Source organism: Camelus ferus, chromosome 6 (assembly GCF_009834535.1).
Source record: "Camelus ferus isolate YT-003-E chromosome 6, BCGSAC_Cfer_1.0, whole genome shotgun sequence".
Classification (NCBI taxonomy): Eukaryota; Metazoa; Chordata; class Mammalia; order Artiodactyla; family Camelidae; genus Camelus; species Camelus ferus.
In genome coordinates this window covers 3,320,829-3,345,013 of record NC_045701.1, presented here as the reverse complement: position 1 = coordinate 3,345,013, position 24,185 = coordinate 3,320,829, and the positions used below count along the sequence as shown (strand labels likewise).

Genomic DNA, 24,185 nt, shown 5'->3' with positions numbered 1-24,185 from the left:
AAAATACTAGGCTTAGTTTTGTCATAGTTGTAAGTTTTTATTATTACTAAAGACAATTAAAAAAATACGACTTTAAATTTATAATCTTAATTTTAAGGCTTGAACTTACTCAGAGGGGAACTTTTCTGCCTGCATGGCCACAGAGCCTAAGTAATAGCCTTGTTCATTCTGGTCAGGGTGACCCATATAACGTTCCGTGTAGCCTGTATCATAGAAGATCCACAGAGTGACGGGGGCCCCAGCAATGGCAACCTACATAAGAAAACAGTGACAGTCAAACGTGGTCCAGAAAAGAATGGCTAGCGATGAGAATCTGTATCTGCAAATTTACAGGCTAAAATTATCCTCAGGCTTTAGCCCCACGACTGGGGCATACATGGTCTCAGGCAACTCAGAAAATCAGAGTGGAGTGCCAAGGTCAGGAATCTGATACTGTGTGCGTCAGTTAGCTTCACGTTCCACGGGTGTGCCACACACCAAGTCCTTAACCTGGGCTAGCTGACACACAAACATGGGCCTTTGTTAAAAGAGGAGGCTGAACTAGAACGTAGGAATGCCTCAATGTAAACTCATTCCTGCTTCTGGTGAAAAAAATATGGGACAAGTGTCAGCTTTATATAGGAAAAGCAGTCATTTTTTTTAGCCTCTACTGGCAGTACAGAATTTAAAACAATGAATGAAATATATTTAAGCACTGAACACTTGCCTCACTTTAAGGCACCCACACACAGCTTTGTATTTAAATATTCTAATTACTTTCTCTACAGCTGTAAGCCTGGGAAAACTGCTTTCAGAGTTCATTTTGTGGTTATTATAAATAAAGATTATCTGAATATACATGTAAGAACAAAAACCCCATCATTTTTATTCCTAAAACTTTCTGCTGTGAAATAAAATCATGTTATTGCAATATTAAAAAAAGAAAAATGCTATTCTTAATTCCCATTCCTTTAACAACTGTTAGCTTCTTTTTCTATTTTCTTCTAGTATATTTTTGTAAGAAGTTGTTTATAGAATTGTAATCACTGTTATATATTTAATAATTTATTCATCCAATACAGATTTACTTAGGACCTACCATGAGCCAAGCACAGTGCTTAGCTGCTGAGGACACAGTATAGGACAGACAAGTCTCTGCCCCCAGAGCTTGGAGTCCAATAATTAAACAAGTAAGTACAACCCAGTATATATGTGTGTATTTCACTAATCCTGATTATCTCCCATAATCTTTGGCATATGTCTATAAATAGCCAATAACTGATTATCAAGTTGACAAGTGTTTTATATAGACATATATATAGATAAAGACATGTAAATATATCTCACATGGATATCACAAGATGACAAGATATATCTATTATCTCACGCAGCTATTAAACACACAAACCCTAACAATTCATAACACTGTCAACTCTGTAAACTGTCAGAAAATCGACATTTTCTCATACCCTCAATTTATAAAAAAAAAATTCTACCCTTATTGCAAAAAGGAGTACAGCAGGAAGTGACATACCCTGAAGATATCTGACCTCTGCATGAGTGCCATCAGGGACAGGTATCCTCCATAGGACCAGCCGTGGATGCCCACACGATCTAAGTCAATGAAATCATATTGAGAGGCTAGATATTGGAGTCCTTCCACCTGATCGTCAATTTCTATTTGACCCTGTCAAAAAAGGGTGAACATTTCACTGATGCTGATGAATAAAAATCTCATTATAAGAGCGCTTTTAAAGCTGATAGATGTTTTTACTAAAAATACCTGTAGTTTTTTTTAAGGTAAGAACTCACTATTAATTGAGATTCTGTTGCTCAAAAAAATTTTTTTACTCTATTTAGAGATAGGAACCTACAGCTTCTGTTGCTAGCCTGCCCTAGAGTTTAGCTAGCCTTAGTCATAGTGTTCTTCCCTACTGTGACCCAAAATGTCCCTTGCTATGTGCGTATTTCCCATTTCCATTTGTTCTGTTGTCTGCTAAGAGGTCAGCATCTTCCTTGTAACAAGCCTTCCTATACCCAAAGATAAAAAATTGGCCCCCTTAAGTGGTTGACTAATTTTACTTCTCCTTTTGAAAACTTAATGCAGTAAAGCAGAAGGGATCACCCTCGAGACCTTTTCCTCCTATTTTCCCATCATCTACCTCTAGGAACTGAACAATCTCTTTTAAGTCCTGTTAAGTCCTAATTCCTATCACCACCACCCTGTCTGTATTACTAGGCCTGCCAGTGCACACAATCTCACTTCACTGAGCCAAAAACAAAAATAAAAACAAAAAAACTTACATGAGAATACAACATAAGGTCAAAGAACTGGCTGTGGGAGAAACTCCCCATGTCTTACTCAGCATGTCCAATACACTGGCAAACACAGTAACTGCCTTACTGTGCAAAAGGAACATCGGATTCTCATCATTTCCCAAAGCAGCAGAAAGGACATGGGGCATCTCTAAAAGGTAGCATTTAAAGCTTCCTGTAGAGAGAAAGAGGCTTGTCACAAGGAAGGCACTAACCAGTTGGTTTCTCTCTTCACAGAGGACAGAACAAATCTCAATAGTGTACAGGACGCTGAACACTAAATGTGCTGCCTTCTGGCTAAGCTGGACATATAAAATTGAAAGAGAGGGTATTTCTATGTACAAGTGGTTCTGTCTCAGCTCCCCAAAGTTACATACAGGTATCCACGAGCTAGCCTACTGAGTATCAAGTTGCATCTTCCCTCCCACCCCCAAACTCCAACACATGCTAACACACGCGCACTCACTCACAGCCCCTTCCCCCAACTCTTCCACTGGGATTTCACACCAAACAATGCACCGAAAATGTAAATGGTTTTAAAAGAAAAATGCTTGTATGCTCACACACCATTTTATATTTAAAGGCGCCTTCAAATTTAAGCCCTCGGTGACAGGATCCCCTGTTGTCTATCACTACAACCACATAACCCAGAGAGGCTAGGGTATTCAAGCGGAAATACTTGATTCCTTTAAACCGATTATTCACCAACTGCACCTGAGGAAGAAATACAAGTTCAGTGAAATTTATTACATGGTAGCATACAAAAGCATAAGAGAGGCAGGATGCAAAAAACAGAAAGCTGAACGTTTTCATATTATTTTGCCTATAAAATAAAATTTTATAGAACACAACATGAGATTGACTCTCTTAACAAAAATTTAAGTGTATGATACAGTATTGTTAATCACAGGACAATGTTGTATGGCACATCTCTAGAACTTACTTATCTTGCATAATTAAGATCTTTTTTTTGCCTGCTGATTACCAATTCCCCATTTCCCCCCTCCCTGATTTATTTTTAAATTAACTTGAACACCAGAAATTGACATAACATTGCAAACTGACTATACTTCAATTTAAAAAAAAAGTATATAAATTAACTTAAATCTTTTCATGTTTATGTTACTTTTCTTTCTTAACTTCGTGTTCAAGGTTCAGAGCAATTACTGAGCAACTATAGCCTTCAAAACTATAACCTAGATATTAATTATATACAAGAGTTTTAACCTGCCCCATAGAAAAAGGGACTAAAATGATTACTTCTACCCTGAGGAAGAATTTTATCATTCAAATGACGGAATAAGATAATTTTTCCTCCCTACTTCTCTCTTCTGGGATTTTCTCTGATCAGTAGGGGAAAAATATAGTATTTTAATGAATACACTGTGACCAGCTGGCTCCCTTTTTCCTTTTACACAAATCAGTGCAAAAAGTACAGGAATTCTTAAATAACTTTATTGCCCTGGAGGCCTGCTTCTTCTCAGAAGGTATTTAAACATAATGCCCTTTGGCACTAAGCATTCAAAAGTTTCCTTCAATATCGATTCTTCAAAACCTGTGTTCTGCTATTACTCAACCTGCTCTCTTGTGCATTTCTGTTTGCAAAACAGTGCCTGTCACACAGGAAACACCATAAATATTTATTGAATAAACATTTTACAACATACAATTGTCATCAATGAAAAGTTTAAGGAACTAAGCGTTGATGACTTTAATGGGGAAATAGTTATTGCTTTTCTTGAATTTCACTTTTGTCCAACTATAGACATTGCTGCATTTAGTGACAAAGTAATTCACTTCATGGTATGAATTGTGACACTGTTGCTATTCAAAAGATTCCCACTTTGACCCGAATATACACCAAGAAAAACAATGTTTGGACCATTGATATGATTTAACCAAATTTCACAAGGCTGTTATGTGCTATTGGAAAGATCTGGTCCTACATTAAGGAGCCTCTTCATAACTAACCCAGATGGTCATCAAACACAGGGATGAACGATCTCCCAGTGGGCTGAATGGCCAAACACATTCTATCATGCAGTCTTATGGGGAACTCTCCCTGCAAACCAAATACCACATTCTCCTGTGGCCTCATCAAATCTGAATGCTTCCAAAGAATACTTTGAGAAAGAAACTGTTCTGTAAGTGAAAAAAAAAATTCAGTTTTAAAGAGGAATACTTTGAGAAAGAAACTGTTCTGTAAGTGAAAAAAAAAATTCAGTTTTAAAGAGCTTCCACATAATTAAACAATTTTGTCCTAACTACATTTGCTAGGACTCTTTTTTTTTAAATTATGGTAAAACATGCATTTTAATCACTTGAAGGGTATAATTCAGTGGTATTAAGTATAGTCACACTGTTATACAACCATCATCACCATCCATTTCCAGAGCTTCTTCATCATCCCAAAAAGAAACTTCAAACCTATTACGTAATACCTCCCGATCCCTCTCCCAGTCCTTGGCCACCTCTCTATTCTACTCTGTCTTGATGAATTTGTTTCTTCTAGGTACCTCAAACAAGTGGAATAATACAATATTTATCTTTTTGTGTCTGGTTCGTTTCACTTAGCACAATGTCCTCAAGATTCATCTGTATTGTAGCATGCGTCAGAACGCCCTCCTTTTTTAAGGCTGCGTAATATTCCATCATATACCATATTCTGTTCACCCATTCATCTGTCAGTGGACACTGGGGTTGCTTCCGCCCTTTGGCTATCATGAATAATGTTGCAGTGAACATTGGTATACAAGCATCGGTTCAAGTCTCTGCTTTTAATTCTTTTGGGTGTATACTCTGAAATGGAATTGCTGGATCAGATTATAATTCTGTGTTTAACTTTTGAAGTATTATCATATTGTTTCCCATACTGGCTGCACCATTTTACATTCCCATCAGCAATGTACCAGAGTTCCAATTTTGCCCCACACCCTCACCAACATTTGTTATTTTCCTTTTATCCCCCTTTTGGATAATAGCTGTCCTAGGGGGTGTAAAGTGGTATCTCCTTGTGGTTCTGATCTGCATTCCTAATGACTAGTGATACTGAGTATCTTTTCGTACATCTTAGACTTTCAAATTTAATTACTAATATAAGGAGTCTTCTGGTCTTAAAATCCAGACAACCAACTAGTTTTCATAGTGTTTTTTCAAACATCTCATATATCATTTCTTCACTGGGAAGGAAAAACATTCTTCTTGCTTAGCTGTAATAGCAAAATAATATAACAAAACATGTAAAGTTCTTGAGTGTCCTGTAATTTCTCTCTTGAATTTCTTTATATTATACCTTTGTTTGAAGTTTACAAACATTTGGCTTCAGGTTTTTAATGGAAGTCTAATTTAACTCTTTCACGGTCTGTGTGTAGATGATCCATGTTTTGCTTGTTTGTGAAACTCACTAAACAATGGCAAAGTGATTTAACTTGATATGTGATCATCATTACTGAGACTTTATGGCTTATGTACTTATTTTATTTTTTTGAATGACTTGACATCTAAATACATTTCCAGATCTGAATAACTAAGTATAATTATAAAGGATACTTACTGAGTCCAAGGGAGTTGCTTTATAAAAACAGGGTAACTATATTCAGGGGCTCAATTTAAGATATATAACCAAGATTAAACATTTAAAAAAATTTCCAATTAACCAATTCACTTACCCCAAGTACTTTACTCTGACAGTCAATAAAATTTATGTAATACTCACATGCCAATATTTAATCCAGAAAAAGGAAAAACAATGTGTAAACATTTTGCAGTGCTGAATAGTAGTACAGCAGTTGCTTTAACTAGCTCATAAAAATAGTATAGCTTATTTAAGAGAAATGACCTTAGAATGAAGGCAGGGGAATTCACTAGGCTAACCAAGGCTTTCAAAAATATGTTTAGACTCTTTAGTTACGGAGGCATTTAATTATTTAGTTTTATTTCCCAAACAAGTTTCTCTAGATAGGAAACAATATATTTACTTACTGACATGAATATTACATTCCCCATGACAGTTACAGTCCTCGCTGTAAATTAAGAAATTGACACTGACTTTCAAATTAGCCATCTAGCAAAACCCAGCTTCCTGAACTCCTAATCTGGATAATTAGAACACAAGCCAGAGTCAATAAAAGGAGAGGCTCAGCAAAGCTCAAATCTTAATTGGCTAGACACTTAAAAAACAAATCACCTAAAAAAGAAAAAGAAAAAATACACACACACACACATATGTATGTACATAAATATGCCCACCTGAGGACCACCATATATAAACAGCACAGTGGGGTATTTCTTTCCAGGTTGAAGATCATGAGGTTTGTACAGCATCCCATACAATGTAAATCCAGTAGTGCTTTCAAAAGAGAAAATTTCTGGAGGGGTATAGTCAGGAAGAGGACCTGCGAGGAGGTTACAAAGAGTCTGTAAAAGGAGTTCTTATGGGAGCTCGACAATCTAAGAGCAAGGAAAAGGTACCATAAACCCACAACCACATACACAAATAACTGACTCTCCCCCTTTCAGGTGATGAGCAAGAAATTAAGCATGAACAGTTACCTTTAAAAAAGAAAATCTAATGAACATGTCAAATTATCTATTTCAGAAGCAGACACACAGTACTATGAATAATCCTTGGAGTCAAGGAGGTATTTACATGCAGAACAATACAGATACTTTGCACTCGGTTTGGTGTGACTTATTGATGGTTAAGCCATATACCTGATTAGAAACTGAAAGCACAAATTAACTTAGACAATTTAACTTGATCACAGCAGGTGCTCAAAACACATTTGTTTCTGATCATTAGAGAATAAGCCTAATCAGGACGCAGAAAAAAAGGAAGTCATGATTAGTCTCAGGTTTTCCAAAGCTATGCAGACCTATCCTAAGTCTGCGTATACTGGACGATGTGACAGTCTAAGCAGAGACCGTATTACTAATCCTGATCGTGGACATCAAAATATTCTTACACCTTGTGCTTTTGCACTGATGTTCTAAGTCCTTAGCAGACATTAATAAACGAAGATACTTAACAGAAAGAAGGATTTGGGGATAAAATGAATTAAAAGATAAATAAAATCAGTCCATTCTTTATGTTTAAGAAATCAAGCATTTTAAAAATAATTCGTAGTGCTCTTCACTCTCACACAGAATGAGTGTTCTATCTTTTATTAAGATAGCCATTACAAGTTATTTAGAATTTAAGAAAGTCACCAGCTGGTATTCCTTAAAGCTGCAGCTTCCCTGCTCAAGAGTTCAGCATACGTTATCTTCAAGTGCATTTGTTTATCTGGGAAATCATCCAAACATGTGAATAAGTCATTTCCTAGCTGATATCTTGACTATTTTAATCTTATTTTCAAAAAGGCCTTCCAGACCTGCTCCTGCCTAAAGTTATCTGGTAGTTGACAGACTAGGAGGGGTGGGATCAATCAGGAAGCCAGCAGCTCAGGGACAGGCAGTGGTGAGGGATGGGAAGACTGTCCGGGAAACGTGGACATACGACACAGGTTTAGTGCATTAATGTACTAATTCTACTTAAGACCAGTTTCAGGGAAATGAGTACCTGCTGAATCCAAAATGGTGGCCCAAAATTCCTTTGTTTTGGAAGCTGGGTCATCTTCAGGACTTGATAGCTTGTAAAGGGACACACAGTGTGGATTCTTCTGGTTACTATACTTACTTATAAAGAAGTCACAATGCTAGAGAAAGGAAAAACAATTACTTTTTCCCCAGGGAAAAGTAAAAACCTCTGCCCTGATGCTATAGCAGGAGCATGCTAAGAGTCTGACCATTTATATACACATACAATGCTAAAGTTAAGGCTAAGCTTTTTGCAGGCCAACTTCACTGATTTTCACATTACTGAGGAGGAGTATTACATGAGCAGAGTGTTTTTTATACGACAGGAAACCCTTTACAAACAAGGGCTTAATACCCGGCTGATGCAGCAGGAGTGGGAATAGCCACGGTCGGTCAGCCTTGTCGCCTCTCCAGGATTTACATAACTGACCACGTACAGGTGATGTTCTAAAGGAGAGTCTTTGGTGCCTTCAAAATATACCAGCTTTCTGACTTCATCAACCTGGATCTGTCAAAATAGCAACAACAGAAAATTCAGTACTAGCAAAACCTTGGCAAGGCCAGTAATTCAACAAACAATACCCAATTTTATTCAGAATCATTTCAGTCACCTTTGATTTGTGCCTCTATTAAAAAATTTGTCACCAATGTTAATAAACCTGAGTTGGTTTTATTCATGTCTTATAGCTAAGACTAGATTCTGTCCAAAAAAAAAAAAAAAAAAAAAAAAAAAGGACGACTGAGTTGCATGCTAGTGGCAGAGTTTCCAATATGGTTAGAATGTATGCTCTTCCTAAGATACACTGATTATTTCATTAAAATGACAACCCTCTACAGAGAGAAAATACCTATACAGGTCAACCATTCATGCACATTTAAGCGTCTAATTTTAGCATTCTGCCTATTTCTCAGTGCAGCATTATCTTGAGCAGTATTCTTTTGGTCTTTTGCACAAATTTGCAAAAATGTTTTATCTGTTTGGGGTTGGCAGGTAACTGAACTCAATCACTCAATCAGTTTCAATACTGGTATAGTTTATAAATAAGTATGGATAAGATCCTTTTAAGTCTTCAATTCCAAACTCAAAAAAAAAACAAAAACAAAAACTGCAAGTAAACTCACGGCTGAATTCACTTGATGTTCTTCCCAAATTACAGTAAGATTTTAAATAACTGGCTTTTATTGTTTCTTTTTAAGATCTTCTACCAGCCTACTCAAATAATGTTTAATAAAATTCACCATTTTTTTTTACATAGCAAAGAAAACATAGATACATTTCTAAAATGAATATTTTTAAATGCCACATATTCTTCAGGAAGCTTCTTCATCATTACAAACACTTTTAGCATGCATGGATACAGAAATAAATACAGTTGACATTAAGTAGGCCCATATGACAGAGACAGAAAGGATATAAGGGATAAGAAATGGCAAAATCATGAAACCTCACAGGTACGTGTTAATCTGTGTGAAAGGTCAGGATGGGTTCTGCTCGTGACCTAGAGGCTAGAAGTCAGGCCTTTCAAAATTGAATAAATAACTTATTAATTCCTCACTCCCCTTTTCTTTGTTTCATGTAACAACTTTACAGGAAACACGTGAGGCCTTCAGCATCACATGAGTATCAAAATCACCTGAGGGGCTTGTGAAACAGACTGCTGGGTCCCATTACCAGAGTTTCTGATTCAGGAGGTCTGGAGTGGGCCCAAGAATTTGCAGTTCTAAAAAGTTCCCAGAGATGCCAATGCTTGGCTTCTGGTGCAGGGGCCATACTTTGAGAACCCTAAGGGGGCACATGGACTCAGAAGTCTCAAAGCTTTACCCAACTACTGTCATTAGAAATCTTTGGGTGTGAACTAGGTCACTGGCAAAAGTAAAGAAGGGAAGAGTGACTTAAAAAAAATAAAGCAAGGATAGAGGGAAAATAGAAGAGTTAGAAAGAGGACACAAACACATCACAGAAATAAGCATGACATACACAAAGAAGAAAACTGATGCACAAGATAGCTAGTAGTAGAAAGACATTCAGGTTGCCCAAATAGGGTTCAGATCTGTATAAATACAGTTTTAAGGGCTCCCTCAGTATTATCCAACCATTACACAGCATGAAGTTTACATCAGCATAATTTTTTGTTATCAGAATTCAGAATTCCACTGTAAGATTCTTCTCAGGTGACAGTAACATCCAAGGTCCCTCAACAGAAAAAATACATATATTGACTACATAACCAGAAGGCCATGTGACACTCTCAGTGGAAATGAGACTTTAAAAGTTGCCTATTATATTCTAAAGTTTTTACCAACAAAAACAAACCTGGGACCTGGATCTTCTTTCTTTCTCCTTAATCACCCTGGGGACTACGAGTGACTTCTATAGTAGCCAGTATACATAATCCTTCAATAAATCTCCGAATCAGTTTGAGGAAATCACAGGCCTTCACTAAATCCTGGTAGCATACATCAACTTAACTGTATGTATCACACATATAAAGGATGGAGTTCTTAGAGCTCTCATGAAACTGACCACCTAACTGAAAGTTGAAACAAATGTGAAATACTATAAAAGGCAAAAGAAAAAAAATTAGAATTCATTGAATTGCTACAGAAAGCCATATGCCAAGGGTGATTTCTTATCAGTCTATGCTCTCTATAAATGTCCATCATATTTGCAGGTGGTAGATGAAACTTTACATTTGTGAGATAAGGTAAACAGATGAACACAAGAGCTTCAATACCTCAGAAGCAGTAAACGCAACTTCTAATACAGAAATGACAGGAGTAGCCTGTAAGAGATTTAGAAATAATTTTCAAACTGTATCCTAACTCACAGCTTTTGCTAGACTCGGAAAGTATTTTAAGTAGTAACACTGTATTTGAAAATGCTGACTTTTAGTAACCACAGCACATCTAACACTAGGGTTATGAAATGGGTGGGATTTATACATTAAACTAAGACTCTTCTTTTCTAACAACTTGAGCTCTTCAGGCCCTAATTTAATAGTTTCAAAATACTGGGGTCAAATGAAGTTGCACTCCTGGTTTTTTGTACTGTATACACACAGCCGATGTTGACGAAACATGTTATTAGAATAAGAGAACATACATTAGATCCATGTCGGCCAAGAACTTCCCATTCACCACTGGTAATTGCTATTTCCTCTTTGACAGGACATTTGAAATCACCTAAAGATAAATACAGTTGTAATTCAGCACTTCGCACCAGACTATAAACAAATGAAACAATGAAGAACAGTATTCTAAATGCTTTTTTCCAAAAAAGTACACTGAAAAATTCAAGTTATGTTTGCAGTAATGAAAATGTTTTGGAACTAGATAGAGGTGGTAGTTGTACAATATCATGAATGTACTTAAATGCCACTGTTCATTTTAAATGTACATTTTAAACTGGTTAATTTAATGTATGTGAATTTCACCTTAATATAAAGTCTACAGTTAGAAACATTCCAGGTTGTGAGTCTTCATGATGGAATGATCTACATAAGTAAAGTAAAAACAGCAAAATAGATTCTTATGGCAAAGCCAGAAAAGAACTCAAAGTCACTTGCCTTCCTAAACCTTTGCCTAGACAAACAAAATCATGTAATGGGTCAATAAGGCATTCATTTCTTCTAGAAATGCAACAAAACTACTTAAGAAGCCCAGAAGGAACATTTTAATACCATTGTTTTTTATTTGCCAAAAATAAACCGGGTATTTACCATAGTATATGCCAATATGTCCCATTTATCTTTATGAGATTCTGTCTTGATACATGAGGTTCTCAGTGGCCTAAGGAGGAGGCTGAAAAAAATGGAAACCATTGCCCTATGCCTGGCTAGTGCTAGGTATGGCTGTGAGGAGTGACAGCTGAGGACAGGCTGAGATGGTCAGATGATACAGGATCTTAACTAGGGTCCCACTCAAGTTAAAAAAACAGACTTCTTTTTCTTAGATACAAAAATTCCACTTAAGTACATTAAATTTTATCACCAGAAAATGAATATTATTTAACATATATAACAAATTCAAATTGTTTCACATTATAGCCACTTAAGGAAGGAAAGAGGAGAGAGGAACAAAATAAAATGGACATCAGGAAAAGGAGGAAGATCTGCAGCAAGAAAGAATAAGTAAAAAGGAGGGAAATGAAAAGAAGTACAGAAACTGAAGGGCCCAGAAACAGACACCAAGAAGGAACAGAGACTAGGCGTTCTGAATGAACCTCAGCAGAGGGGAAAAGCTCTTCTTATTCCTCAATTGGAGTATAAAATTTTAAGCTATCTTCTTTCTATTACTGTCCCAAGCATGTTGTTTTAGTTAACTAACTACTATTCACAGCTCTCTGACCAGTCTTCATCACTAAACTTTCTGGCATTCCATAAGTGGATTTATTTAATTTCTGAACACCAGAAGAATTGGTAGGGCAACTTCACGCTAAGGGCCAAGTTAAATTAAGGCTCTTAGGGAAGAAATCTCCATCTTAGATATACAAGATCTTGTCTGACTTTAAAAAAAAATTAGACTAAGGAAAGGAGCAAAGTCATAGGCAGTATTTACTTTGCTAAGATGGAGCTCACTGTTTCCCAAGTAAGAATGATATTTAAAAGGCCATGTTGAGGGGGAAAAGTATAGCTCAGTGGTAGAGTGCATGCTTAGCAGGCACGAGGTCCTGGGTTTGATCCCCAGTACCTCCGTCAAATAAAAGTAGGTAAATAAATAAATAAACCTAATTAGCCCTCCATCCCAAAAAAGGCCATGTTGAAAAAACAAACAACCCAAATAAAAAGTTGAGAAAGGATCTGAATAGACATCTCTCCAAAGATACACAAATGGCCAATAAGCAGATGAAGGAATGTACAGTATTACTAACCAGCAGGAAAGTGCAAATCAGAAGCACAATGACATACCATTTCACACCCCCCGTAGACAGCTATTGCCAAAACCAACAAACAAACAAAAAACCCTAGAAAAATCACAAAATTTGGAGGATGTGGAGAAATAAGAACCTTTGTGCACTGCTAACAGGAATGTATTATTAAAGTGTAGCTGCTATGGAAAAGAGTATGGTGGTTCTTCAAAAAATTAAAAAAGAAATTACCATGTCCAGCCATTTCACTTCTGTGTATATACCCAGAAGAACTGAAAGCAGGGTCCGTACACCCATGTTCGTAGCAGTATTACTCCCAATAGCCAAAAGGTGGAAGCAACCCAACTGTTCATGGGTAGATGAATGGATAAACAAAAACAAAATGTGGTATATACATACAATGAAATATTATTCAACCTTGAAAAGGAAGGCCATTCTGATATGTGCTACAACCTAGATGAACCTTGAGGACACTATGCTAAATGAAATAAGCCAGACATTAAAGGACAAATATACTTATATAAAAGTATAATTATACTTAAATGAGGTATCTAGAGTAGTCAAATTCATAGAGACAGAAAGTGGTTGCCAGGGACTGAGGGGAGGAAGGAATGAAGAGTTATTATTTATTTTCCACTAAATTAGGTATTACACATTGGATAGTTTCAGTTTTAGAAAATGAAAAAAGTGCTGGAGATGGATGGCGGTGATGGCTGCAGAACAATGTTAACATACTTAATGCCATGAAACTGCACACTTAAAATGGTTAAATTGGTAAATTTTGTTATGTGTATTTTACCACAAAAAATGGCTGAGTCTGTTAAGTTACAAATGGCAGTTAAGCATATAACATTATAAAATGCCTAGGGTCCAAAACAAACTCTGTATTTTTAAAGTAGAAAACCATAACTCAATTTTTCAAATACCCAGGAGATGTATCTGATGTACTATTTCATTTTTTCTAGGCTTACACATTCTATATTACATTTCCCAGAAGGAAAACCATCACATTTTAAAAAGAAATTAACTTCAGCTGACATAATATTTAATTTCACTTTGGGCAACATAATTTTATCAGTCCGAAGTGCTGTAACTATAAATTAACTTTAGCGTGGATGCAGACAGTATTAAAAAAATCTAGTATGTACAAATATCTACTCACTATATAACATTTTTAAAATAGCTTTTTTAATCTAAAAATTATATGGGCTGATTTTAAACAAATTAAAAAGTACAGTCAAGGTCAAAGTCAAAAAAAAAAAAAAAAGAGAAAGTAGAAATAAGTAATCCCAGTACCCAGAGATGACCCACTATGAACAGTTTATTATGTATCCACCGAGAACTCTGTCCTACGCTTATAAAGTATACAAAAAAAAAAAAAAATTAGATTACCCTGCCCCTCCCACCTCTGCTCCCAACATTTTTTCCTTTTTAAATAAAAAAGGATTTCTTACTTGGGGCAGGCAGCCCACCACTGGATCGTTTATATTTGCTCTCCTTTAAAATGGATGTGATTTTATATAAATGACGGAAACCTGTTTTGCATTCAGAGGCAAAAATAAATTCAATTTCATCTTCATGACTTTGGGGAAAAACATGAAAGATGTCATGGATCTGTAAAATGAATAGCTTAATTTACTATACACATTAATGAAAATACTACATAAACAATTCAATTAAGCCAGAGAAAGAAGAATTACTTGATAAACATACTCCGAAATATAAATAACCGTCAGGCTGGGGGCATGGTATATGCACAATGTTAGATTTTGCCTGGGCCTTTCATATTTATCTTACTTTAGTCAAACACTTCATCTATTTAGAAATAAATGTTTCCAAATGGAGAAGATAGAAAAATGTGGCCAATAACTGTTTCTTACTCACCATTCTCTGCAATCCTTTGAAACATGGCACGAGGTTTGTTTAATGATATAAACCTTATTACAGAAATGATGAGGATAAATTTTTTTTTTTTTTTTACTTTTCTTTTCCAGAGAGAAACATTCTAACAGTTGAAGGGAAAGCAGATGTTCATCTGGTTTATGTGAATCATATGAAGCCTATATTCAGCCAGGGAGTGAGCTGGCTTTATTTATTTTGTATCTTGTTTTAAGTTTTTTCCACTAAACTGGAAAATTCAAAATTAATCCCAAACTGGTATATTTTGGTATAGTTTGCCAACTTAAAAGAGAAAGCCCTTTCCAAAAAAGACAGAACTCCTGTGGTCCTCTCAGAGGCCCTTGGATGAGGCAGTGTTTTCGATATCCAGGAACAAGGGCAATTCTGCAGCCAGGGAGACGTCATTTCAGTGGCATCTACTTTCTGTCTACAAACCCCTCCCCATTCTGGAACCATCATTCCACTTTGAAATGTTCTAACTAAGCAAATAATGTTCATGATTACTTTGAACTTAAAAAATTCATTTTGATAGACCGCGCTCAAGCTTCATTCGCTTTAGCACTCTGAGAAAATATTTAAACCAAGTACAAGAAAACATGCATACATTTATCCAGATGTCTGTTGTTTCTTCATAGATAATAAGTGGCGTCACAGAGTCAGGCACTGACTCAATGAGTCTCTGCCTCTCCATGGCATCATCTTCTACTGGGATAAATAACTCAGGTGAGATCAACACTATCTGCAGGCGAGTCTGGGAGCGATCGAGCAGGATGGCCCAAGCACTGTTTAGATAAATAAAAGGAAAGAACCAAAAATAAAGCCAACTTGCAGAAAATGAATACTCTACTACTTCCTCCCCTAGCACCCATCAGTTATTTCTGTAATCACAAAGGAAGAATTGCTTTAGTTTATGTTAAATTATCACTTATAAATGACTAATTTAAAGTATTAGCTTATTCTACACTTATTTTAAGCTTGAGCAGAGTTTTTTAAAGTGGTTTTCTTTAAATTTCCAAAACCACAGGTGGCTTTTGAAATTGTTTTCTCCCTTTAATGTCAACAAACACCAGCCTTGTGAAACTCCTGTTATCCGCATTAGACACAGGAACTATGTGTAATCAACTTTACATAAGGCTCTACAAATATTTGCTTAAATTATATAATAATAAAAGTACACACTTACACGTGAGCCTGAAAGTCATACAATTTAACCACAAATAACACTGTGAAACCATGACTGGCTAGGTAAGAGACAATTAAAATGCAATGCACCTACACTTACAGGATTACAAATCCACAAGTCAATTTAGTTCAGGAAAAATTCTTTGTGCAGAAATAACTATGCTGCAAATTTACATGTGAAGGCAGCTGCCCTGGAAAGAAAAACCTAATAGCACAGACAGTTCTGGATCCTAAATTATTTGTAAGGAAGTGACAATTTAACATACGCACTATTTTCCCTCTGGAGTCCATCCAGCTCTGGCAATATATTCAGCTCCTTCAAACAGAATCTCAAAAGGCTGAATTAGCTCCTTATCTATGACATCTATAATCTATTAAAAAAGAAAAAAAGGAATCTAGTTATAGAAGACTCAAATAATTCGCTTACTGGTCCACTTAAATCACTATCTTTAACAACATGACACCTTTTCAGTCTTAGGTTAATAGGATGTAGCAAAACCAGCAATAAGTTGTGGGTTACCTATACTGGTGTTCTTTATGCCTAAAAAAGTTCTAACTACAAGAATTAGCAAAATCTAAAAGTCTTTTCCCATGAGTTTATACTAATAGAACTCTTGAAAATCACCAGTAAATCAGGTTTTAATCACTTTAGACTCTAGTATCTAAGAAAAATCATAGTCCCTAGTTCCTTATATTTTACCCTAAAATATTATTTGTATAATATATTAGTGAAATGGTCCTGGGTAAGCAAACTTTTTCCCTTTAAAAGTCTAGCTAATACAATTTAAAAAAAATAAATTTTTAAAAATGGGCAAAAGATCTGAATAGACAGTCCCCCAGAGAAGATATACAAATGGCTAATAAGCACATAAAAAGATCACCATCATTAGCCATCATAAAAATGTAAATCAAAACCACAGTAAGTACAACTTCAAACCCACTAGGATGGCTATGAGACAAACAGGAACAAGTGTTGATAAGTATGTGGAAAACTTGGAAACCTCACACACTGCTGGTGGAAATATAAAATAGTACAGCCACCTGGGAGAAGTTCAGCAGATCTTCAAAGATTAAATAAACATAGAGTTATCCTAGGACCGAACAAATCCACTCCTAGGTATCTAACCAAGAGAAATGAAAACTTGTACACCCACATTATTGGCAGCAGTATTTTTAACAGCCAAGAGTTGGAACAACCCAAATGTCCATAACTGATGAACAGATAAATAAAATGTGGTATATCCATACAATGGAATATTCTTAGGTGATAAAAAGTAATGAAGTGCTGTTATATAGTGTAACATGATTAGTGCTTGAAAACATGATATTAATTAAAGAATCTAGACTAGATACTGTATGATTCCATTTACACAAAATGTCCAGTGTATGCAAATCCACAGACAAAGATTAACGGTTACCCCGGGGCTGAGGGGCATAGGAAGGTTTGGGGGTGATGACCAAGGGATGTGGGTTTCTTCTAGAGATGATGAAAATATTCTAAAGTTGACTGTGGTGATGGCTGCACAACTCTGTGAATACACTAAAAGCCATTTTAAACTTTAAATGAGTGAATTGTACTGTATGTGAATTATATCTCAATAAAGCTGTTTTTAAAAAGTCTAGCAGAGAAGACTGCTTTTTAATTAATTTTGTATATATTCAGCTTACAAGGATTTGGCTGTCCAAATCAGAGAACAGTAGTATAAGAGAAGTGAGGGATATTTATATCAATCTACCATAGACATCTATTCAGCACAGAAGGTAACTTACCAGTCAAAAGCCACTATTTAAAAAACAATGATCTGGAGAATTAGCAAAGGCAAAGGGGAAACCCTATTGGAAAGCAGTAGTAAATATGCATATCCCCATATTCCTATTGAGAACCAGCAGAAAGTTTTCAAAGTAGAAAATCAGGTCAACCTGAAATCATGATCTGCAGATCTCAGCAAGTTCAACGAGTCCAAAACATAAAAAAGTGTATTTAGGATCTCTACTGACTGACTAGTCAAATGACACAAAAAGTTAACTCGGCATTTTATACTTACCCTTCCTTCCGTATCAATCAGTATCTCCGACATCTTAAAAGTGACTTTTGGATTTGCTGTGCCTTTAGAAAGAGACATAAATGAACAGTAATGCACATCCAAAATTATTCAAACTAATGTTGCCAGGTCAATCCTTTTTTCACTTCAGTTAAATCAGGGATACTGCATAGAGTCAGGGCTTGATAGCATAAGAAACTCAAAACTCCATTTCAAATTCACAATTTTTAATATGGGTATTAAAAAAAAGCTGTAAAATATCAAGTCAGTAGGTAATAAAGAAGGGAAATCCTGTATCATTTTACAGTTGAAATGCTGTAAACAGCAATATGGGGGGGAAATTACTAATTCATTAAGAACATAATCCCTTAAAAATCTTCACTTCCTAGCAAAGACACTTTTTTATTCATTTCTTGAAATAATCAGTACACTTCCCCAGCTTTGAAAATAACTAAAAGGATCAGCTTGTAATTAGAAAAGCTACTTCAGGGACACTTAATACACAACTCATCCTTACTAAGGCTGTAAAGAACCAGTGTTGACCATCCCTTGGGATAACTGCAGAAAAAATCTTGTTTCAAAAGTAGGAATGAATGAATACAAATGCCAAAGGAATACAGTACCTGTTTTAGGATAACGGAATGAATCTGCCCTCCTTGTTTCCAACATAGGTGATGTAACATGAATAATTTCCACCTCAGATTCATCATTTTCTTCATACAGAATTCTAAGAATTTTGCTGCCACTGGGAGCTTAAAAGGAAATTAAATATTGAAAATGTAGAAGAATTATGCCAGAAATTAATCATAATTGACCAGTCCCTCTAGTATTATATTTCCCATAGTGAAAAATAGTTTATATATGAACTACGCTGCCTTTTATGTTTGAAAATATCACTAGTCTTTGTAGTAGCAAGCTAAGTTACTGCTAAGCCACTTTTACTGGTTAAAGGTTATTCTTTTTGGAGGGCATGTAAAAAAATACATATACATATTTAAAACAGGGGAAACACTTGTGAAGGATTTCAGTGCTTGCATACCTTAAAATGTATTAGTGTTGAAAAATGAATCATTATATTTACAATATTTCCTATAAAAAGTCCTATTTCAATAGAATCAAGTTTTTTGAATAGTTTCTCTAATTCATGTCACAATCTTGTTCTAACAACATAGTTATTATAAAACACTTTACATCTTAAAATAAAATGTCCAAATCAAAGACATGGCTTAAAAATAAATATTTTTCATGGTCCCTTAGAGACGTGTTCAAAAATGCTATCTGCAATCCACTAGTGGGTTATGAAATCTTTTAATGGCTCATAACCAGCATTTAAAAAATACAGCAAACAGAAAAAACTACACAATGTCAGAGTGCATTACACATAAGGATAAGTATTGCTTCATGAACTTTGTTTTCAGTTTTATGTATAGAGTACATGTACAATGTGTTAGGCTAGAATGGAAAATAAATTTCTTACTGGATCGTAAGACAAAGTTTGAAAGCTCCTGCTTCAGAGAGTTTTTTCTTGGCAAGGAAAATACTCATCAATTCACCAAGAAAAAGGACGAATTTGTCCCTTTCTCTGATCCATTCATACACTAATTTGGCCATCTGTTCTTGCGGACTCTCTAGCCAGTCCTATGTTCTTCCAGCAACTCTCATTAAGGTGTGATATTTTAATTTTGCTACCGACATTACCAAGACCAGCTTCTAGATGAACAATTGGCAAGGAGAGTTGAAGGACCTGGGGCACTGAACCACAATACAGTTGTTTTTACTAGAATTCATTATGGTGGGATACAGCCTGAATATTCTAAATAATTACTGCTAGGATCCAGTCTTCAGCACTTCAGAATCTACTGTTCAGAATTAAGACTCTGTGCACTTAACTAATTGGTAGTTCAATCTCATAACACTGTAATTGACCTATAATAGATTATTTTGAACCGTCTTACTTGTTTCAGCCTCTGGACACCACCAATAGCCAGAATATCTATCAAATTCTTCTTGAAGAACAAAGGTAGCAACTCCGGCTGACCTGGGATCCTCCTCCATGTTGGCTAGCTCTATGCAAACATAAAAGGCAAATCTCACAGGAAGTTCTTTATCTTTTCATAGGCACAAGGCAGAATGATTCAGTTTACTTTGAAAGGCAGCTGTTGTATAGTGGTGAACTCTGGAGCCAAATGGACTGAATTCAAATCTGGATTCCATCATTTACTAACAGACTGACCTCAGGCAAATCACCCTGTCACATTTGACTGCTGTGTCCCACTTGCAAATGAGAATAAGAACCTACCTTATATGACTGTTATGAAGATTAAATGAGTTACTTCACAGAAAGTACTTAAAACAGAGCCTAAACCTTAGCATGTGTTCCATAAATGTTAGTTATTATTTTCCCATTTGGTTAAAATCATGGGAAAAAGAATCCATGTAAGGGTCATGGTGACTTACAACTCTCCCACACAGAGAAGTACATCTTTAGACCTAGAAGGGGTTTTTACAGATCATGTGATTCACCATTCCTCCCCTCTCCCCTTCCTCCCATTCAAGCAGAGCAGATCAGTTTTTATCTGTTTTACACTTAGGTTTCCAGCAAATAGTTGAAGGGAACTTTTGCTTTAAAAAAACAAAAATAAAAACAAAACCCCCCACAAAGCCATGATTACATAAGATTTCACAGCATGGGGAAATGTTTATAATATACTTGAATTTTAAAAAGCATATTACTAAATGATATGCACGTTGTGATTCCCTTTATAAAAATGTTATACAAATATATACTTTTTAAAGTGTTGGAACATAAAACAAAATGTGGTTCTCTCCAAATAGTGAGACTATGGACAAGCTTTTTTAAAAAAACGCTTTATATTTTACAAAATCTTAAGTGTACCATTTATTTTTAAAAATGCATATACTTGTATAACCACACCCTATCCAGACACAGAATATTTCCAACACCCCAGAATGTTTTCTCATCCCCCTTCCCAGGCAAGATCCATGCCCACCCCAGAAGCAACCATTGATGTGACTTCTATCACTGTAGGTTAATAGTTTTGCATATTCTAGAATTTCATAGAAGTGAAATCATACAGTATACACTTTGTGGTTTGTTGCTGAGTGATATTCTACCATAGTTCTTTTACCTGTTCGTCTGTTAATGGATATCTGGGCAGCTTCTAGTGTTTGGCTATTATGAATAAAAATGCTATGATCATTTTTGTGTAAGAATCTTTGTGGATGCATGTTTTCAGTTCTGTTGAATAAAGACCTAAGAGTGGAATGGCTGGGTAGTACGCTTAGTGTGCACTTAAATTTGTAAGAAACTGGCACACAGTTTTCCAAAGTATTTGTATTATTTTCTACTCTTACTAGCAATGTATGAAAATTCCTCTCCAACATTTGGTCTTCTAAGGGATGTGCAGTAGGATCTCACAGTGATTTTAATTTTATAGGCGAGTTTCAATGTACTATCTTTCTTATCTGTATTTTCTATATATTGCCTGAAACAAATGCGCAATATAAACGAACATCCCCTTGTCCAAAAATTTTGAGTCCAGAAGTATTTAGAACTCAGATTGTGGAGGATTTTTCATATACTGTACATCTAACCACATAATTTGCCATGTCTCCAGCAGGGCAATGAAACACCTGTAATCAAATACACCAGTTTTCCCGCAGCAAACTTATGAATAGGCACGCTAAGAAGGATTAAGATTATAAATAGCCTCAGGTCAGTTCAGGTCAGGTTGTGCCACCAAATGAGTTTTTAGCACCAGCCTAATGAAAACTAAGTTCAGTTGTCAGAGTTTCTTGAATTTGGGAATTAATGAGATAGCCAAAACAGTGCTCAGTTTTCTTGGACCTTTGAACGACTCCAAAGCTATACCTTCCACACTGTTTTATATTTTGTTCTCCTTTAGATGTGAGAATAGGTCCCACTCATTTGTATCTCCCTATCACTTACTCAGACCTCAATTACTAAGATTTATCAGATGAATAAGTGGTATCAACCTTGTTCTCACAATAAGATATGTCATCTGCGTATTGGCTGGTATTATGTTACTTTAAAATTCCTCTATCATACTGGGCAGAGAATAAACATATGCACATGTGGACTGACTAAACCCATTCAAGGAGAACCTGCACATGGAACCTGCTGTGAATAAGAGTAAGAGTGATGATGCGTACTCTCTGCCTTCCTATCTAAACAAACATTAAGTAGCAGTTGCTCGGTAAAACACTTCACGAATATTAAGTCTCAGTAACAACCTTATGATATCATGCTACTAATTAACCTTTTTAGAGATGTGGAAGCAAAGAGCTAGGTTAAGTAACACTCAGAGAAACAGAGCTCAAGTGGTAGATGTGGGCCTCAAGCCCCGATACCCCAGTTCCAGACTGCATTTCTAACCGCTACACTAGTCCTGGAAATAATAAATATACCACATACCTACATGTACAGAAAAGAATAAAAACACTGCTATAGCATCCTGCAAGATTTCAGGGTTTCTACTTTAAATTGTGCCAATCTTCACAATAATCCTGTGTGGAAAACAATTCTACAGAAGATTAAAAAACATACAAACTGAAAAAAGAAAAAGCCTTCATTCTAACAGTTACTGTCAAAGCTTTGCAGTCTCAGCCTTTAAAGTAACTAGCTCATAGTGAGAGTTTAATGTTTGTTAAAAGCATGAACAAATGGTGAGGATTCCCAACCCCGATTTACCACTACCAGCCTAACCTGTCTACTGCCAGTGGTAGCTGTTCTGATTCCCTGACTACAAACGGAGACTCATTAAACACCAAAACATGTACTTTTTACTTAGAATTTTCCCTATTCCACCCCCTTTTCCTATCCTATGCTCTAGTTTCAGGCTATAAAGCCTGGAAAATTGCAACAGTCAAGCTTTGGTGTCCCAGTCTGTAGACTTGAACTTCTCATATATACATTGCACAAAATATCCAGAACAATTTCTCTATGACTCTGACCACACCACTCAACTGCTAAAAACATTTCAGTGAATCCCCGTATCATGATAAAGGCCATGTTCATTTACATGAGGTACAGTCTGTCCCTGTCCTGGCTCTTCTTATCTGCCAGCTTTATCTTTCCTCACATCTTGACTCATACCTCATGCTTTAGGACCAGAAGACTGCTTCTAATTCCTCACACACACCACAGGACCTTCTGCATCAAGCCCTTTCTCATGGAGTCCCCCTGCTTGCTGTGTACTGGCTAATGTACAGTCACCACTTAAGATCAGTTTAAGTGTCATCTCTACAGTGAAGCCTTTCCTGACATTTACTGCCTACCTCACTGGTGTTCTCATAACACCCCACGTTTTCCTCTTATCATCCTGTTTTGTTATTTATAATTTCCTTGAGGGCCAGGACTATATCTTATTCAATTCGGTACCTTTAGTTTCTGCCCGAGTGCCTGGCACATAGGAACTGGATCTATCTTTGTTGACTGTTCGAATAGTTAGAACAGGTTTCTTGACTCCTGATTCAGTGCTCTATCAGTGTAAAAAGTTCAGGAAGAGGCGGCTTCTATAACACTGATTATCCTAATGAAAAAGTGTTTACCGTCAATACACTATCATATTCTAAAATAATTTATTAAGATGCCCAATAAACCAGTTTTGTGGAACATTAGCTTATGCAAAAGTTGAACAAATAAATTTCTAGAGTGACTGTCCTTCATTATGCAGCTTCATCTTAAGGTCTATCTCATATGTTAAAAAAAAAAAAAAAAAGCAATACACTATTTCCCATCTTTATTTGTATGAAAGCTTTAGAGGAAAACATCCGTATATTTTCTGTGCTTTCAGTAGTGTGTAGCATTATTATAGTTAGTTTAATAAAAATTAAATGTTTCCACAATACACATAGTTCTACAAAGTTTTATTTTTCCTATTATGACAAAATAACCAAGTAGGCTCTCCAAAAAGGGGAGATAAATTTTTAGGTAGTTCTTACAATGTGTATTAGGTTTTTCTGTTTGTTTTCTTAAAAACAAGATTAACTTTTTTAATTAAAATTTTATTCTAATCAGAACAGTTGGGGAAATTCTGGCAGTCTTATTAGGCTAAAAGAATAATCATGCCAGAGGTGCTACTGTTATAAACTGAACATTAAAACAAGGCAGCATTATATAGGTGGTACATACCAGTTATCCTCTGTACTTTTGCTTTTTTTAATTTTAAAGATTTCAATTTAAAATATAAAGATCACCCAGCATGCTTCAATTTCAAAATGTAAGCAAAAGCAAGTTACATTTTAAAAATACTTTTCAGAAATGCAGATTTGAAGAACTT

At 35.8% G+C, this 24,185-nt stretch overlaps 1 protein-coding gene across 5 annotated transcripts in view; it reads right to left on the bottom strand.

Annotated features, from left to right (window-relative positions):
* Window positions 1-24,185, bottom strand: part of DPP8 (dipeptidyl peptidase 8) — a 46,430-nt gene that overhangs the window by 6,777 nt on the left and 15,468 nt on the right. For 3 of the 5 annotated variants that reach the window (XM_032480924.1, XM_032480925.1, XM_014558657.2), the window contains 13 exons: window positions 19,818-19,928; window positions 18,486-18,614; window positions 17,866-17,927; window positions 16,091-16,191; window positions 15,243-15,420; window positions 14,194-14,353; window positions 10,976-11,055; window positions 8,228-8,380; window positions 7,856-7,991; window positions 6,544-6,689; window positions 2,863-3,009; window positions 1,514-1,666; window positions 110-252 (listed from right to left, as the gene is read on the bottom strand). In XM_032480924.1, the coding sequence (XP_032336815.1) occupies window positions 110-252; window positions 1,514-1,666; window positions 2,863-3,009; window positions 6,544-6,689; window positions 7,856-7,991; window positions 8,228-8,380; window positions 10,976-11,055; window positions 14,194-14,353; window positions 15,243-15,420; window positions 16,091-16,191; window positions 17,866-17,927; window positions 18,486-18,614; window positions 19,818-19,928 (1,699 nt within the window). Of the gene's footprint in view, window positions 1-109; window positions 253-1,513; window positions 1,667-2,283; window positions 2,471-2,862; window positions 3,010-6,543; window positions 6,690-7,855; window positions 7,992-8,227; window positions 8,381-10,975; window positions 11,056-14,193; window positions 14,354-15,242; window positions 15,421-16,090; window positions 16,192-17,865; window positions 17,928-18,485; window positions 18,615-19,817; window positions 19,929-24,185 lie in introns of those variants that run through there. The other 2 variants (XM_032480926.1, XR_004320358.1) reach the window with 2 other exon arrangements.